General features: G+C 49.8%; 1 protein-coding gene across 6 annotated transcripts in view; it reads left to right on the top strand.

The window, feature by feature from the left end:
* The window catches only part of LOC103244514 (uncharacterized protein IRF1-AS1-like), a 124,675-nt gene that overhangs the window by 59,686 nt on the left and 51,770 nt on the right, over positions 1-13,219 (top strand). For 3 of the 6 annotated variants that reach the window (XR_012090860.1, XR_012090861.1, XM_008014369.3), the window contains exon 4: positions 6,948-7,312. The exons of 2 other annotated variants lie outside the window; for them this stretch is intronic. Coding sequence is in view for 2 of the 4 variants with exons in the window: in XM_008014369.3 (XP_008012560.1) it covers positions 6,948-7,309 (362 nt within the window). In the remaining 2 variants the exon portion in view is untranslated. One more of the 6 variants, XM_073010707.1, reaches the window with a different exon arrangement.

The following is a 13,219-nucleotide window of genomic DNA, read 5'->3' as shown; positions in this document are numbered from 1 at the left end:
CAAATGACCATCAACAGTGGAGAGTACAAATAAATTGTGCAGTGTTCCTGGAGTGAAATGAACTACAGCGACTTGCAATACCTGTAATATTGTCATATTGGATAATAATACTGTAATAACAAATGATTCATCAATGAATAAAACCTACAGAAGAATGCATACAGTATAATTCCTTTTAGCAAAAATCTAACAGCTGGCAAAACTGAACTGTATTGTTAAGGATACATGCAGAGGAGGTCAAACTACAAAAAGCACAGAATTATTACAAATGTCTATTTGCTCATGCACAAGGGAGGGTTGGGGTTGTGATTAGTAGGGGAACATGGAGGTGCTTTGGGGATGCTAGTATTGTTTTATCTCTTTAACTTTGGGAGATTACCCTGGATTATTGGGTAGAAACTGGGGTGGGTAGGCCCAATGTAATCACAAGCATTCTTAAATGGAGAAGAGAGAGGTAGAAGGGTCAGAAGCAGAAGCAGAGAGATTGCAATATATGAAAGACCTGGCCAGCCAGTGCTAGCTTTGAAGGTGGAGGAAGGGGCCGCAGGCCAAGGATTGTAGACAGCTCCTAAAAGCTCGAAAGGGGAAGAAAGGAAAGAGATTCTCTACTAGAGCCCCCAGGAAGGAATGCAGCCCTGCTGACACCTTTAGTTTAGCCCAGTGAGACCTGTTTTAGACTTCTGACCTACGGAACTATAAGAAAAGAAATTTGTGTTGTTTTAAGCCCCTAAGTTTATGTTAATTTATTAGAGCAGCAACAGGAAGCTGATCCACTGGGAAACCATCTGGGATATGCAGCCACCCAAAATCCCTGCTCTTGGTTAGATTCAGCCTTACAAGGCTCCACAGCCCCTCTGCGAAAGACTCCATTCCCTCTTGGAGAAGCTCAGACTCTAGAGCCCTGGGCAGGGAATGGGCCTCCATGGCATGGGGGTGATCAAGAAGGATGCCCCCCAGGACAGTGCCTCTGCTGGACATCTCTACAGAAAACAGTATATCCCTCAGTGGCATGAGAAGATCCAATAGGGTCACCACACTCCACAACTGCAGGGGAAGCTGTTCACATTTTAGTCTACGCAGCCTCTGGTGGCCAAAGATTGAGAACACTTTTGCTGTGTGACCTGAAGTTCATGGTCAGTAAGTTGTTATTATTATGCATGACTTAGGGGGAAGCAGGGGTCACTGCAGAGCAGCAGTGGCTTTATAGAGATTTGCTTTATGATTATTTGTTAAACTGAACATACTTTCTGCATAATTATTGTTTCACAATTTTTAAAAAGTGTACACGCACATGAATCTTCTCTAGCCCTAAACAGCACAGTGAACGGACAGGGCAGCAGATGAGCTCTGCCCCACGCCAGCCCTGTTTCAGAACAGCACTCCAGAGTGCCACACTGCTTGCTGAACCACAGCTGTTACTGCAGATTGAGGAGCCTCAGAGGGAACAGAAGATAAAGATCATTATGGAATTTAGGATTGCAGGACATTCTTTGACATTTCATAACAGCCAGGGAAGATCAACTGTGGTTAGGGGAACAGGACAGGAAGAAACCATGGCCAAGGCCTGTCTGGCAGGACTTGAAGGGGCAGAGGGACCCCTGCAAATGACCCTGCCTGGGACCCAGCCCCACTTGGCCCCTGTATAGCACTGATTCAGCTGGGGCTTTTATCCCAGGATCCCCTCTTTAGGGATGCCTGCATTTGTTGATTATCTGCCATATGCTTGGTCCCTGCAGAATACAAGGAAAAAAATAGCCTTCAGCAGAGGCTGAGACAGGAGCCTACAGGATGCACAGTAAGGGGTCCAAGGCTCAGGATGAGGCTTTCCTGACTTTCTCCCCTATGGGACTGACGTTGTCTACTGGTACAGGCCTTGTTTTATTCATCCTTATGTCGCTCACCTGGAATGGGCCCAGGGTGACAGTTGTTATAATAAGTGTTTGTCAAGTGAGCAAGCGTGTGGAGCGTGCACTATAGAGAGTCAGGTCTCTATAGGATCCTGCTGGAGAGGCAGCCCACTGGGGTCTCCACTTCTCCAGAGGAGGGACTGGTCCCTTGCCAGACAGTCCTGACAGCTGGAGCAGGCTTCCTCAGGGGCGCCTGGAACTGCTGACCACGGCTGTTGCCCACTGGCCCCTCTTGGGAAGAGCAACCTGTCAGGTGTTAAAGATGGTCTTCCTTTCTCTTCTCCAAGCTAAACATGACTAGTTTCCATCTCACCATCTTCTGGCCCTCAACAGACTGGTTATCCAGTCTGGAGAGGCAACAGTAGTATCCAGATGTGATCTGAACAGACAGAACCATGGATGCAGACACAAAATTCAGGTTTGTGTGCTTCGGCAGTCACTATATGCAAATTGTAATGGGGACAGTGGCTGTCATGGCCTCCAGCACTGTGGGGAGGATCAGGGTGTCTGTCCATCATTTTTCTCTCTTTGATAAACACTATTTACATAGACACTGTTTTGGTGTAAAACCCTACGTTGTAGCCCTTGTCAACAGTGTTATGTTTCTCCTCAACTGTCCTGGAAACTCCCTGAGTAGGCAGGAGGTTTCCTGGCTGGCTTGTAGGCACTCCATACCTGTTAGCTAGTATTATTTATTTGTTGTTTTATTATTTGAATGGACAATCATTCATGTCATTTAATGAGCATGGGCTATGTGCCAGAAACCACCAGGTGCCAGAATGCAACGCTGAACTACAATAGACCTGTCCTTGGCCCCCAGAGCTCCCAGACACGCTAGGAAGATTTGTTGATTGAATGATAAACCTTGATGGAACTCATGATTAACATCTTCACCACTAGACATCATTGAGTGCTCTCTGTGTGTTCAACTCAGAACATACCCTTCCTGTACTCAGAGACTAGAATGTGAGAGTCATTAAGGGAGACATCATTGTGGGAGTGAGAAAATCCTGGACTTGGAACTGACTAGGGATCACCTCCCAACTCTGCCACGAACCCACTGTGTGACCATGGACAAGTTACTTGTCCTCTCTGAGCCTCAGTTATCTTATCAGTGAAATTGGGTTAATAATATATCTCTCAGTGGCACAAGAGGATCAAATAGGGTCACCACACTCCACAACTCCAGGAGATGCTGTTAACATTTTAGTCTATGGATCCTCTGGTGGCCTCAGATTTAAATGAGAGCACTTTTGCTATGTGACCTGAAGTTAATGTCAATAAGTTATAGCTATTGTTATGTATGACATAAACAGGGGTCACTGCAGGCCAGCAGGCTGACACAATTTGGCCAGGCTTTGTTCTTCAAGGAAGGGCAGGGCTCTGAGAAGTACAGACTATGATGCAGGTGAAGGCCAGGAGGCAGGGACTCCCAGGGCAGGTCTGGAAGGAGCGAGGCTGGTGAGGGAAGTGGTCAGCAACCTCAAGGCATGAGTAAGGCGCTTGCCCTTCTCTCTAGGCACAGAGGAGCCGCTCGAAGCTGGGCACAGAGCTGGGATGGATGAGACCAAGGCGAATACTTTACTTATTAAGCCGCAAAGGACCCTAGGGAGCATCTTGTGCAGCATCTTGTCTTACCAGGCAAACAAAGGCCAGGGAGGGAAAGTAGTGAGTCTCCAGAGTCACACAGCAAGGACCAGGGCCCAGGCCAAGACTCCCACCCCTGCAGAGCCCAGCTCAAATTATTCCTTGAGCCCAGTTTGTGGCTCCACAAAAGAAAGTTCCTGGCACTTTTTATATTTATTTATAATTTTTTTCTGATTATAAAAGTAATTATAGGCCAGTCAAGGTGCCTCACACCCATACTCCCAGTACTTTGGGAGGCCGAGGAAGGAGGATTACGTGAGCTCAGGAGTTCGAGACCAGCATGGACAACATGGCAAAATCCTGTGTCTACAAAAAATCAGCTGGGCGTGGTGGTACATACCTGTAGTCCCAGCTTCTTGGGAGGCTGAGGTGGGAGGATCACTTGAGCCTGTGAAGTCGAGACTACAGTAAGCCGAGACTGCACCACTGCACTCCAGCCTGATCAACAGAGTGAGATTTTGCCTCAAAAAATAAATAAGTAAAAATAATTATAGGTCATCATGGAACATTTTTAAACTATAGAAATATAAAAAATATTTTTTATATTATATCACCTGTAATCCCACTATCCAAAGGTAATCACCTTTAGTATTGTGATGTATTCTCCCCATCTGTATTCCACAAAAAATTATATATTAATTAGATTTGAATTGTGTTGTATATAGTTTCACGTCCCCCTTTTCCCCTGTAAAATTGTGCTTTATGAGAAGGAAGGATTGTTTTTAACATAGAAGAAACTCTAGAAAACCTTTTTTTTTAAAAAAAAAAGCAAAGCCCCACAGTCTGCAGTGGTTGGAGGACATCCTGTGGGGCTGCACGGTGGCTCTGTCGCACATCCGGTGTGAGCTGCAGGGTGGTGGCAGTGGCTGGGTCCTTTTCTCCCCTGGCCAGGCTACACCCTTCTGCCTATGGGTGAGACAGAGTTTTGAAGCGTCTGCGCTTACCCCTTCCTTCCTAACACAGGATGCTGTGATCATTCACCCTATCAAAAGGCATGCGGGGTTGTGATCGTTACTGTTTGCATCTCAAGCTGTGCAGCACAATGTTTTCTCGTGTGTTATCTCACCTGAGACTCACACATCCTGTGAGACAGATAAGACAAATGATGTTGTACCCATTTTACAGATGAAGAAACTGAGGCTACAAAAGGTCTAGTGGCTTATTCGAGGCCACATAGCTAGTAAGTGGCAGAGCAGGGACTTTATGCAGATCTAGCTGGCATCCAGTAACTTTTTTTTTCCTCTAAACTCTTTTTTCTGGTAGTCCTAGCTTTTCCAGAGCTAAACTGACTCCCCTTAGTATCCCCTTATTAAGGCCAAGGACTGAGAGTGTTATGAGTATTATGGATGTATGGAGGGGCCATGCAACTCCTTCCTGGGAGTCTTAAGCCAAGCCCTGTGGCCTCTGACTAGTTGTCCTAGGTGGCCTGACCTCAGCTCACTGAGGTTTGGGGAGGGGGCTCAAAGAGGCAGCTGCTTCCTGTAGAGAGGTCTAGCAGAAGCACTATCCTGGGGGCATCCTTCTTGACCCCCTCCATGCCATGGAGACCCATTCCCTGCCTAGGGCTTTAGAGTCTGAGCTTCTCCCAGAGGGAATGGAGTTTTTCACAGAGAGGCTGTAGAGCCTTCTGAGGCTGAGTCTAACCCATGTGCAGGGATTTTGGGCAGCTGCATCCCCCAAATGGTTTCCCAGTGGGTCCGTTTCCTATTGCTGCTCTAACAAACTATCATAAACAGGGGCTTGAAACAACACAAATTTTTTCTTTTTTCTTCTTCTTCTCCTTTTTTTTTTTTTTTTTTTTTTTTTTTTTTTGATACAGGGTCTTGCTCTGTCACTCAGGCTGGAGTGCAATGGTGCAATCTTGACTCACTGCAACCTCTCCCTCCTGGGCTTAGACCATCCTCCTACCTCAGCCTCCCAAGTAGCCGGGACTAAGGGCATGTGCTACCACACCTGGCTAATTTTTTATATATTTTATAGAGACAGGGTCTCACTATGTTGCCCTGGCTGGTCTCAAACTCCTGGGCTCAAGCAATCTGCCTGTCTCAGCCTCCCAAAGTACTAGGATTACAGGTGTGAGCCACTGCACCTGGCCCATTTCTTTTCTTATAGTTCTGTAGTCAGAAATCCAAAACAGGTCTCACTGGGCTAAACTCAAGGTGTCAACAGAGCTGCATTTCTTCCTGGGGGCTCTAGTGGAGAATCCCTTTTCTTCCTTTCCCTTTCCAGCTTTTAGAGGCTGCCTGCATTCCTTGACCTGCAGCCCCTTCCTCCACTTTCAAAGCCAGCACTGGCTGGTCAGGTCTTTCACAATGTGATCTCTCTGGTTCTGACCCTTCTGCCTCCTTCTTCTTCATTTAAGAACCCTTGTGATTACACTGGGCCCACACCAATAATCCAGGGTAGTCTCTGTATTTGCAAGTGAGCTGGTTAGCAACCTTAATTCCATCTGCAGTTTTAATTCCTCTTTGCCATGTAGCAACATATTCATAGACTCATGCATTAGAACGTGGACCTCTTTATTCCACTGTGGACCAATATTCTGCCTTCCATACCCAGCCTCTCTTCTGAGTTTTCCAAGGGCCCCCCATCCTCAGGCATCCTCAGGCATCATCAGGCATAGACAGCGGGCTGGGCCAGACCACAGCCAGGATGTTCCCGCCACTATCAGAGAGGTCCTTTCTGCCCAGGTCCCCTCCCATCTGCCTGCTCCTCTTTCAGCTCGTTCTGTCCTGGATTCCTCTTCCTTCATCCTCTGCTCCCAGTCTTAGGTAGAGAGGAGCTGGGCAGGAAGTGCCAAGGGGTGTGGAGATGGAGGAGGGGGAAGGTAAGGCCTGAGGCACCAGGGCTGTGGGAGCTGAGGCCTTTCAATCCAGACACCCTGCACTTCTTAGGGTCTGGGGCCTCTGGGGACCACACACTGAGCTCCAGGACTGGAGGCGTGGCCAGCCAAGTATTAGACCCTTCCACCTGTATGTCCCTAGCTGCCCTTAACAGCCATAGTTCACCTGGCCCTTTTCTTGGGTGATAACAGACTGTCTGCCTTCATTTATTCCCTTTCCCCTGTCCCTCCCTAGGCCTCAGGCTGGAACCTTATAGTCCCAGCTTCTCGGGAGGCAAGGCCCCAGCCATGCCTCTGTCCCTGAGCTGCTTGGTGTGGGCATGGGGGATCCAGAACCCCAGCAGGAGGGCAGATGGCAAGCACAGAGCAGGAGGGGCTGGACAAAGCCTTTGGCCCTCAGGGAGGGTGACCAACTGGCCCTGGTTTGCCTGGGACTTGCCCAGTTTTAGCACTGAAAGTCCCAAATCCTGGGAAACTCCTTGGTCCTAAGCAAACTGAAACAGTTGGTCAGCCTATCTCCAAGCCCTTTCGCACCTCCTAATCTATTCTAGATCACCTCTGCAGCCTGTACAGCTGGGCCTTTGGACTCCTGGATACTAGAGAGACCTGGGCGCTGAGGAAGGGTCCCGAGCCAGTACCAGGAAAGGACAGACTCCTGCTTGCAGCAGAGATATCGCCTGTGGACACCACATCTGTGTCTGCATATGGCAGAGCTCCCACATATATGCACAAGGGAGTGAAAAAATGTGTTTGCACCCCAGTCTCTAAAAATTCAACAGCCTGGTTACTTCTGGGTGGTATATTGCAGGTGACTTTAATACGTGTTATTTGCTCATCTGTACTTCTTACTCTTTGTACAATTAAACCATGTTCCTTTTACTTATGTACATTTTTAATAAAAGAAAGTTGCTAATGACTCAGCCTTCTATCTCCAGTCCTGCCAAAGGAGGACTTGCTGTGGTGCTGCATGTTGTACACACACTGGCCCTTGTTCTGGGGCCTTTGACCTTGGCTGCTGGTTGGTCATGGCCTGTTCTGCCCAGGGCTCTACTGCAGGGGCAGGGTTGGTTATTTCTCTGTGCCTTTTTGCCTCTCAGCCTGCTTGCTCCTCTGGACCCCAGAGTCTAGCCTGGTCCCCCCAGGGGAGGGACTCAGAAAGTGCTACTATAGAGACATGCTAACTACATCTCTGCTGAGCAGCAGGAGATGCTCTGAAGTGCCAATGCTGGCTGAACGCTGTGAGAATATGGAAGAGATCAGCTGCTTGCCCCTGGGGAGCTTCCAGTCTGGTTGGCGAGATTGGGTACCCTGCAGCCCTTGTGGGGACTGGCAGACAGGAAGGGACAGGCCCTAGAAGGTGAGGCTTTGCCTGTGAGGGCTGTCACCAGTCAGAGAAGGGAGGGCCCCAGGGCTCCATTGCACACATCTTAGGATGGCCGGAGACCAAAAATGGGGTCCTCCTCAGTGACCTGAGGCAGGCCCCACAAGCTTGGGGGTAGATGGTCTCCTGGGCCCAGAACTCTGGCTGCTTGCCACCTATGACAGAAGAATGGTGATGAACACTCACCAGGCTGTTCCAAGTCTTTGAAAGTTGGACAGCCCCAGGTCCTCCTCCCTGCCCCACCCCACCCCCACCCCATATGGGAATGCCAGGCTGTATCCTTCGCTGTGACCTATCCCAACTCCAGCTCCTCTCCGCATCCCAACAAGCCAAGCAGGAGCACTTGGAGGGGAGCCCTGGGTCCCCAGCAGAAACAGCCCTCCACTGCCTCCACAGTCAGGTCATCAGCCCCACCCCAGCCCCCACACCGGTCCACCGTTGCCCTGGTGTGGCCGACATGACAGGACTTCTTGTAATTCTGGCCTCATGGTTCCCACATCCCCAAACACCAACTCCATGTCCATATACCTCCCTTGTTCCACAAAGCCAGCTTTCTCCAAGAACCCAGAGAAGCACATGATCCCTGCCACACCTCTCCTGGGGCCTCCCTCCTGATCTGAGATCCTGGGTATATCCCGTGGCCTCTCTGAGCGAAGGTAGAGCTGAGTTGTGTGGCGTTTTTTGTTTTTTTAACCACTGTGTAAGAACTCACTACTTGGGCCCCAATTCTGGACAAATTCCAGATTGACTGTGTGAGGGAGAGGTGGTAGCAAAACTGGACATCCCCACAACATTGTTGCTTTGAAGGAAAGAAGAAGGGCAGAAACAGGACGGGACCCAGCATTGGCCTGAAATGGATGCAAAGGCCTCACCCAGGCTGCCCCTCTGGGCTGGCACAGGAGGGCAGGGGAGAGCCTTCCCTAAAGGAAACCTGCAGGTGAATCTCAGTGCCCGCCTGATGTAGGGTAGCAACTGGCCAGCTGCCAGAGGTGCTAGGTGTTCTCAGGGATCAAGAAACCAGGAATTAGGCCCACCAAAGCCATAGGGTCTGACCCGAGCCTGGTGGCTGGGAATGAGGATGTATCTGTGCATGGTCCTGAGTCTCACAGTCAGCCACCCAGGGTCCAGATCTCTAAGGAACCCCAGGACCTAACAGCGGGTCTGGTTTAAAGCAGGAGAACAGGAGACTACGTTGTCTTGCTGAGACAGAAACATGGCTGAAAAGTCCTCTTTGATCCTGGGAGCTGAGATAAGGCCTAGCAGGCCAGAGTCCCCTGTTTGCTCCAAACAGTCCTCCTGTGGCTGAGCTGCCCCCTGCACTGAGGCCAAGTTACAAGCCTGTCTGTGTCCCGGCCCCTGGGGGCCCCACCCTTCGAAACTGCAGGTGGCCTCCAGGGCATAGGTGGGGCATTGCTTCCCTTGAGGACCAAGCCAAACCCTATCCTGTTGGGGCCCTGGGGCCTGTAGCAGCAGAGCCATGTTGCCAGGGGTGTCGGAAGCTGTGTGTGCTGGGGGAAGGGAGGAGAGCTGAAGGCAGGACAGCACAGCAGCTTTTGCTGCCTTCCCTCAGCATCCACAAGTGCTTGCTTGGCATAAGGCGCTCGGGGCCTGCCCCTTGCTAGTTCTCCCCAGCTTCTTGTGTAGGCCTCCGTGTTCTTCTCTCAGGCAGCCTGATATGGAACCAACCTGGATTCTGGGCACAGACAGATGTGGGTTGGAACCAAGGTTCCATACTGATTAGGTGGTGAGAGTTGGTTTCCTGGTCTGTGAACCAGGGCCGTGGTGGGGTGCCAGTGCCGTGGTGCACATGGGGTGCTTGGCACAGCACCCAGCACAAAATGAGCACTCAAGACCTGTGTTGCCATTATCCAGCCAGACTTTGAGGTCTTTTCCAGTTCTGCTCATTTGTGAGCTTGTGGGATCATCTCCTTGGGTGAGGAATGGTGGGCTGGACGTCTGCCTCCCCTCTTTCATTCAGTCCCCATGTCCTTGCTCCATAGCCTCCACTACCTCCCCAGCTGAAGTTTCACAAGCACAGACTCTGCAGGCCTGTGTCTTAACACTGAGCCAGCAGACGTGGGCTTCTATAACTCCTCACCCCGAGAAAACCAGCATAAATGGGTCTCTTGAGAGCTGCCTGGAGCTAGGAAAACTATGTGGCCAGCAGCTATACCCTTCTGCTGCCTTAGACTTGGCCCCACAAGGGAGCTCCGGATGATAACGCCAAGCTCCAACCTGCCAAGTACTTTCATCCCTGGAAAAGGAGGGCACCAGCTCCCCCTTCTCCCACCCCAGGCCTCCTTCCTCTGTGACAGCTGGCAGAACTGGGGAAAGGTTAGTGCTGAGTTCTGATGAATTGGAGGATTAGTCGTGCCCAAGTTAAGGAATAGCATTACATCTGATAGAGACGAAAGCTTTCTGTAGGGTCACTGTATTAGCCCTGGGTGCTCCCACAGGACTGCCTGGAGGACATCTGTACCCCTTTTCCCCTCCACATATAAGGGCAGATTTTTGGATCTGTGCACAGTGTGAAAGACCAAGTGAAAGACCAGATTCTCTGAAAGACCAGAGAATGACAACCTGGCTGTTTCCCAGCCCCACCAACCAGGAGGCATTACTGCTAGAGAAAAAAACTCCACCTCCCAGGGCTACACCAGGATTTCAGTTCCCACTTTGGCAGGCCCCACTGGAGACTTCCAGAAAAATCAGAGAAAGTTCTTACCTTTGGAGTTGTAATGGTCACAACACCCTGCACACGGTGCACTAAGAGATGTTGAAAGCTGACTCACCAAGAAGGGGCGGTTTGCATATTAGCTTCTAGCTTTCTTCCTATTGCCAAGTGAGCTGAATGAATAAACCAGCCCAATGAAAGTGACACCTTTGGAGTTAAGGCAAGGAAGCCCATGACTAACCACAAATGCCCTCAAATGTCTGTAAACTTGGCCCAACATGAGAAATCTAGCTGGTGTGGCTGAGCACCACTTTGTCAGTTTACCCTAGTGGAAAGTGGTCCTTGATGACAATGATATCAGCACAACACCAACAAAACAGATCTTTCAACAACCTCCTAGCTCCCTCAACCTACAACTTCCACCATTAGTGCTTATACTGAAACTCTTGAGAATGACCCACAGAAGCACTGTCAGGTCCTTAGAATGATCTAATTATTAAGCACAAACTTGGTTCAGATCTTACTAATACTGCTCTGTTTCAGGCATTGTTTGGCTAATGACTCGGTAGTGTCAGCTGCCATCACCTTTAGGTGAGCTGTCAGACCTTATTTTGTTTCTTTTCCTAGGAAAAGGGTGAGGTCTTGGTAGGATGTGATGGGACAGCTCTCCATCCTGAAAGGTCTGGCTCTATCCCACACTACTCCAGGCTTGGTCCCTAGGACCCAGCTCCATTGTGATGGGGGCCTGGGGAGAGTTTTGAGGTCCCTCCCTGGAGATTCCAAGCAGTTGCTACCAACTGCTCCTGGTATCAGAGGGAACTCCTGGCATCAGAGGGGATGGGGAAGTTGAGGACTTCATCTTGCTTGTGGAGATTGGAAGCTGATGGACATAATTCCTCTCTCTTTTTTAGTAATTTACAAGCAATTAACTTTGCTTTTAGAACTTGAGAGATTTCCACAGCTGCCCAAGACTTCACATACCCACTGCCTACCCTCCACCAGGGATTAGATTGAAGGGCAGGAGAAAGAGAAGTCAGAGCTGCTGCTTGTTCTGGGTGGTGTCCCTTTCCTCCCATCAGTCCACTCCACCTTGCTCCACACCACCACCTGCCATCACCCACTAGGAGACCCTAGATGGAAGCCACAGGTGGCCAGCCACCTCAATCCAAATCTTAAAAAGGGCTGGTCCCTGAAGGAGCTGAAAAAGGCCATCCTGTCTAGCCTTCTGTTCCCAGGTGAAGCTATTCTTGAGAAATCCAAGTGGAGTGGAGCTTCCAAGTGGAACCTTTTTTTTTTTTTTTTTTGAGACAGAGTCTCGCTATGTTCCCCAGGCTGGAGTGCAGTGGCATGATCTCAGCTCACTGCAACCTCCACCTCCCAGGTTCAAGTGATTCTCCTGCCTCAGCCTCCCTAGTAGCTGGAATTACAGGTGTGCACCAACACACTTGGTTAGTTTTTTGTTTTTCAGTAGAGACAGGGTTTCACCATGTTGCCCAGCCTGGTTTCAAACTCCTGAACTCAGGCAATCCACCCACCTCAGCCTCCCAAAGTGCCAAGATTACAGGTGTGAGCCACCACACTCGGCCCAAGGGGAGCTTCTGACAAGCAGGGCCTGGGATGGGGGCCTGTCCAGGCATCCACATATAGAATATTTACCCAGCAGGAGTCCACCGGCCACTCACACAGCATCTCCAAGATCAGAGACCAATACTTCCTGAGCTTGACAGAGGATGAATGTGTCAGACTGACCTCTGCCCATTTTGTAGTTTTCTCATCATTTTCTCACTCAGTCTTCCCTTTTCAAGGTCCCATACTCTTCCAGAGGGCTGGGCCTAGTGAGTGGGGTCACAGTCCATACGGTTTCTGGGACTGAGAATGTGCAAGATGTGTCCATAGAGCTTTCGTTTCCTAAGCAACATATTACTGCCATGATTCCATTCCCTAGACGATGCTGATGATACAAGCTGGCTTCTCTTGGCCAGCCTACCTACTGCTGGGTAGTGTTTACGCCCCACAGCCAGACACTGAAGAGGGAGACAGGAAAAGCACATATCCAGACCTTCCACCCTCAGACAATCCTGTAACTTGGGCTTACCTGAAGGGGGCATTGTCATACGTCAGGAGTTCCCAAACTATGGTCTTCAGAAACACTGTTTGCCCTCCATAGAGGTTGTGTGCATCAGCCCAGGCAGAATCCTGCTTCATGTAAGGCCAGTTTTCCTAATGCATGTGTGCATGGACGTGTCTCGTGCTACACTGCAGGGCTGGTATTCAGCACCAATAGTTATTGTTGGCTGCTGAAATAGCAAACTACTAGAAATGGCAGGTAAATAGCCCCAAGCCCCTATCCCCAGTGTCCTTCCGCTACTCAAACCCCTCTCCCTCAGATCTGCCCCCAGTCCAGTATCTACCTGCACTGTTCAATATGGTAACCACTGACCACATGTGACTATTTACATGCAGTTTATTAAATGCAATGAAAAGTTCAATTCCTCATTGCACTGGCCACATTTCAAGTGCTTAGTTGGCACATGTGGCTAGTGCCAGTGCCTACTGTATTGAATGGTACACAGAGAGAATTTCATCACTCTAGAAACTGGATGGCAAGCGCTACCCAGCACTGCAGCTACGGGGACCTTTCTTGGGCTGCTGACTGTTCTGATTGTCTGTGACTGTGTCATATCAACTAACTTTTTGGAGCAGCATCTGCGTGTTAGCAGGACACATCACCTACGGCACACTCCTCAAAACCTAACATTCCTTGGGCCCCA

The sequence above is a fragment of the Chlorocebus sabaeus genome, chromosome 23 (assembly GCF_047675955.1).
Source record: "Chlorocebus sabaeus isolate Y175 chromosome 23, mChlSab1.0.hap1, whole genome shotgun sequence".
NCBI classification, from domain to species: domain Eukaryota; kingdom Metazoa; phylum Chordata; class Mammalia; order Primates; family Cercopithecidae; genus Chlorocebus; species Chlorocebus sabaeus.
This window is presented reverse-complemented; position numbering and strand designations above follow the sequence as displayed.